General features: G+C 32.2%; 1 protein-coding gene across 1 annotated transcript in view; it reads left to right on the forward strand.

The window, feature by feature from the left end:
- Positions 1 to 3,954, forward strand: part of LOC112210897 (low-density lipoprotein receptor-related protein 1-like) — a 31,777-nt gene that overhangs the window by 17,720 nt on the left and 10,103 nt on the right. Inside the window, exons 3-4 of the mRNA XM_024361456.2 lie at positions 394 to 1,764; positions 3,181 to 3,306. Coding sequence (XP_024217224.2) covers positions 394 to 1,764; positions 3,181 to 3,306 — 1,497 coding nt within the window. The remainder of the gene's footprint in view (positions 1 to 393; positions 1,765 to 3,180; positions 3,307 to 3,954) is intronic.

The raw sequence follows: 3,954 nt of genomic DNA on the forward strand, positions 1-3,954 counted from the left end.
AAATATCATAATAATATCTGACCACAAATATCATAATAATATCTGACCACAAATATCATAATAATACCAGACCACCTGCAGGGCCCTTGGTCAAATGGGGCCTCGTATTATTGGTAGAAATGTAGCTTTAGTTTTAGTGAAAAATAGAGATACCTTCAAACCTCATAGTCGGGACGCAGCTCAGACGAAACGTAGTGTTAAAGCGTAAGTGAATAATTGACAATATTCTAGAAAAAACGTTAGACTCTACAATTATTACCAGCAGATTTATTCTCAACCGGCATTTCCGAGAATAAATTTAAGCCTTCTTAAAAAGATCCTTTTCTTTAAAATTATATTAGGAATTATTCATTAATGCACTATTTAGTATATATAATGTCTGTTTTTTTACAGGTTGATTGCTGGGGTATCCGATGGAAAACAATTGATGATTTCAAGGAAACATTCAAAGAATACTCGACAGCTGCTGCTAACACAATAACTTCTATCGAGAGCGTAGTAGATAATTCGAAATCACAGTCTGAATTATTTTTAAACAATACCTACTCAAATAACCCAATAGTGAGTAGAGTAACTGGGATGAGATCATCTATGGATAAATGTTTTGCCAAATTTATGGATGAAGAAAACTTAAAATTTTCTTTTCAAATTCAAGTTTATCAGTTACAGGTTCCGTTACAAAGCAGAGTAGTTGATATCAGAGAAAGATTGAATAATATTCATTCCTCATTAGATATTTATCAAGGGCTCGCAGAAAGCAAGTTTCGGAGTTGCAAATCAGTAAATGGAAGTTGCATGGAAGAAACTGATGAGTGGTTGGAGTCAACTATCAATTCCCTATCTTGCGCAATCTTTCCAAACTGTTCGGACCGTTCAGTTAACAAAAGGTCAGTTCCCCCTCAGTTCCGATGTGGACCGAATCAGTTTAACTGCAATGGTCGTCAATGCATCCAAGGAAATTACTTTTGCGATGGAGGGTGTGATTGTGGTAGTGGTTGTACCGACGAACCACCAGGTTGTGTAAGATCCTGTTTAGAATTTCGCTGTAGTGTAACATATCGCTGTATTTCATTAAGTAAGCAGTGTAATGGTTTTGATGACTGTGGGGACGGATCAGACGAAGATGGATGTCCTCCAACTTTTACACCTCCAGAACCCACTACACCATCATATACACACGCAAACTGTTCAGTCAATGCAGGAGACTACTTATGCAGTAATGGAAAGTGTATCGGTCTGGAACATGTATGCGATGGTTACAATGACTGTGGCGACTGGTCCGACGAAGTGAATTGCCATAACTCACAATGTTCTCCGGAATGTAGAAAAAAGGGTGGGATTTGTTTCATAGAGCCAAAGGGGCCAAAATGCTTGTACGAATGTCCTCCCGGAACCTACGAGACCTCCACAGGCTGCAGTCGAAATCCTGAAGTTCCACTTCCTACCCTGCTCCAGGTTCTAGAAGACACGCCACGACTAATTACGAGGTACTCGGCCAGGTTGAAATTCCTGAAAACTAAAACTATAATGGCCTTTTCTAAATCTTTGCGGGAATTGGTAAAATGTAAACAGGAAGAATTCACATTACTGTCCAAGATAATTGATTTTTCATCAGTCGTCGATGAATATAAGAGATCGATTGAGGATAACTCTCCACCAATAACTGCGACCCCAAGACGAAGAGGATTAGAGATGCACTCCGCTCTCGCTAGTAGTTCAGAGACCCCAACATCTACCTCAGAAGGGATGGTCAGCGAAGACTACTAATTGTTGCCTCATTTTCATGATCAGAGTTCGTTGTGATTATTAATCGATGCAGGAATAATTGTAGTTTAATACGTTATTTTATAAAATTAAATAGAAAAAATAATATAAAACTCATTACTCAAAGTTATTGGTGTATGTATGGATGTTTGGATATGTATTTTTAATTTATGCTTAATGTTTTACATAACAAATAACATATTAAACGATATCCTTGTACCTTGTATAACTATATCACTAAGTAATATCTATTCTGAATTTGATAACTTATATACTATGTATTTATAAAAAAAAAATTATATACATCTTCATAAAAAAGTAAGATTTAGAATCAGAAACTTTTATGTTATAATTTTAATCTTATTTGATAATAAATCAAACCAACATTTGGGAATTTTTTTTTTTACTAATTTATTCGAAAATCAATACATTTGACCATTTAAATTTCCCACGTTGTATGTATAATAATTATTTAGATCGTACTATTAATTATGTCATTAGCTTTCAAGTTGTTGAAAAAGTTTCATTTTTTAGATTCACCTTCAAGTTTTTCTATAACCTTGTTTGGATTTGTCTTATTTTTCCTTACATATAATATTTTGTATTTTCTTTTCTTAAACAAAAAAAAAAAAAATATGATATTACTTGTTGAACTGTACTAAAATAAGTCTAAATTATCATTTCGAAAATTATTTTGAGAAGGACATTGTCAGGATTTCATAATTTTCATTTTATTAAGTATCTCAGGACCTTACATATTTTAAACATTTTCGCTGATCCTTTTTTGTAACTAAATGAAATGGTAAGATGGTATAATGAGATTTAACTTTGAAGAGAAAAAAAAAAATTTATTAGGTTGGGAAAAAATTTGCTCCTTCCAACTTTATTAAGTTGGCCTGGATGTGTAATCTTTCGGTTAAATAGAAGGTTACACATCCAGAAACAGAGATTCCCAGAAATCAGTTCAAATTATGATTGAGTAAGAACATCCATAAAAAAAAAATTGAGAATCTCCATTTTTTTTAATTCGGTTATAAAAATTTCTCTTAGAAAATAGATGCTTGAAACTTCGAAATTCTTATTTATGGTTTCTTTATCATCACTTTTATGATGAATTTGTTGCCATAAGTATAGTGTTGACTAAAGAATATGTTATTGTAGAAGTAATGTCAGTTTTGTGACCTTCTTCATCAGATCATTACGACATATTTATCTTAACAGTCCATTTGATTCTGTAGAAATAATTCGATTTGTGTTGTTGATATCGATACCATTTAAGATAGGTACTTTAATAAATGAGTTTATTGGATGAAAAATTTGAGTTTCTCCATTGGCAATTGTTTTCTTCACGATTACTGTAAATGAACAGTTTACAATCAAAAGCTGATAGTGACACAATGCATATAACTCATCAAGATAAGATTTACCTTTTTCGTTCTGTTATCAACCGCGGTATATAAGCATACAAATTGTGGGAGCTCCAGCAGCCGGCGAGATTGTTCTTCGATGAACATGGAATTTTACGCATTACTGTTTTTTGCTGTAAGTATGCACTTTATTATAGTAGAGTAAAAATAGATTGAAATTTAGCTGTACGTAGAAGTAAGTGTTAATATTAATTGATGTTAGTGGTTATGTAGAAATGTTTGAAAAACACGGTAATAAAAAAAAAATAATGAGAATTTCGGTTTATTGCTAATAAATCCTTAATGAATTATAGGTAACTGAAATATCGGTACAAACTACTTTATAGTGTATTTAATAAGCTTGAATTTGAGCCCTAATAGAATTCTTTATCAACTAAATAAATCAAGTGGTATCCTTATTAAGTCTCAACATTCTTTATTATATCAACAGTCTCAACACTTTTATTTCATCAACAGTCCAACGTTTTGGCCAATTCGGCCATCTTCAAGGACAATCTAAACATTAAAAAGCTTATTAATAAATTATTTGATTTTCTATTAATTGACTTTTTCATAGGGTGATTTTGACTTGAATTTGATGACCCGGGCAAAATAGCCTGTATAACATTTTTTTTTTAAATTTTGATGTGAGGTATGAATTTATATTTAAGGTATGTTATATCATTAATAATAATGTTGTTTTTAGAATTGTTACAAATGAATATATAATAAGCTGTTAATTGTTAGATTGTCCTTGAGGATGGCCGCATTGGCCGAAACGTTG

Source organism: Halyomorpha halys, unplaced genomic scaffold (genome assembly GCF_000696795.3).
Source record: "Halyomorpha halys isolate HHAL.00 unplaced genomic scaffold, Hhal_1.1 Scaffold365.1, whole genome shotgun sequence".
NCBI lineage: Eukaryota > Metazoa > Arthropoda > Insecta > Hemiptera > Pentatomidae > Halyomorpha > Halyomorpha halys.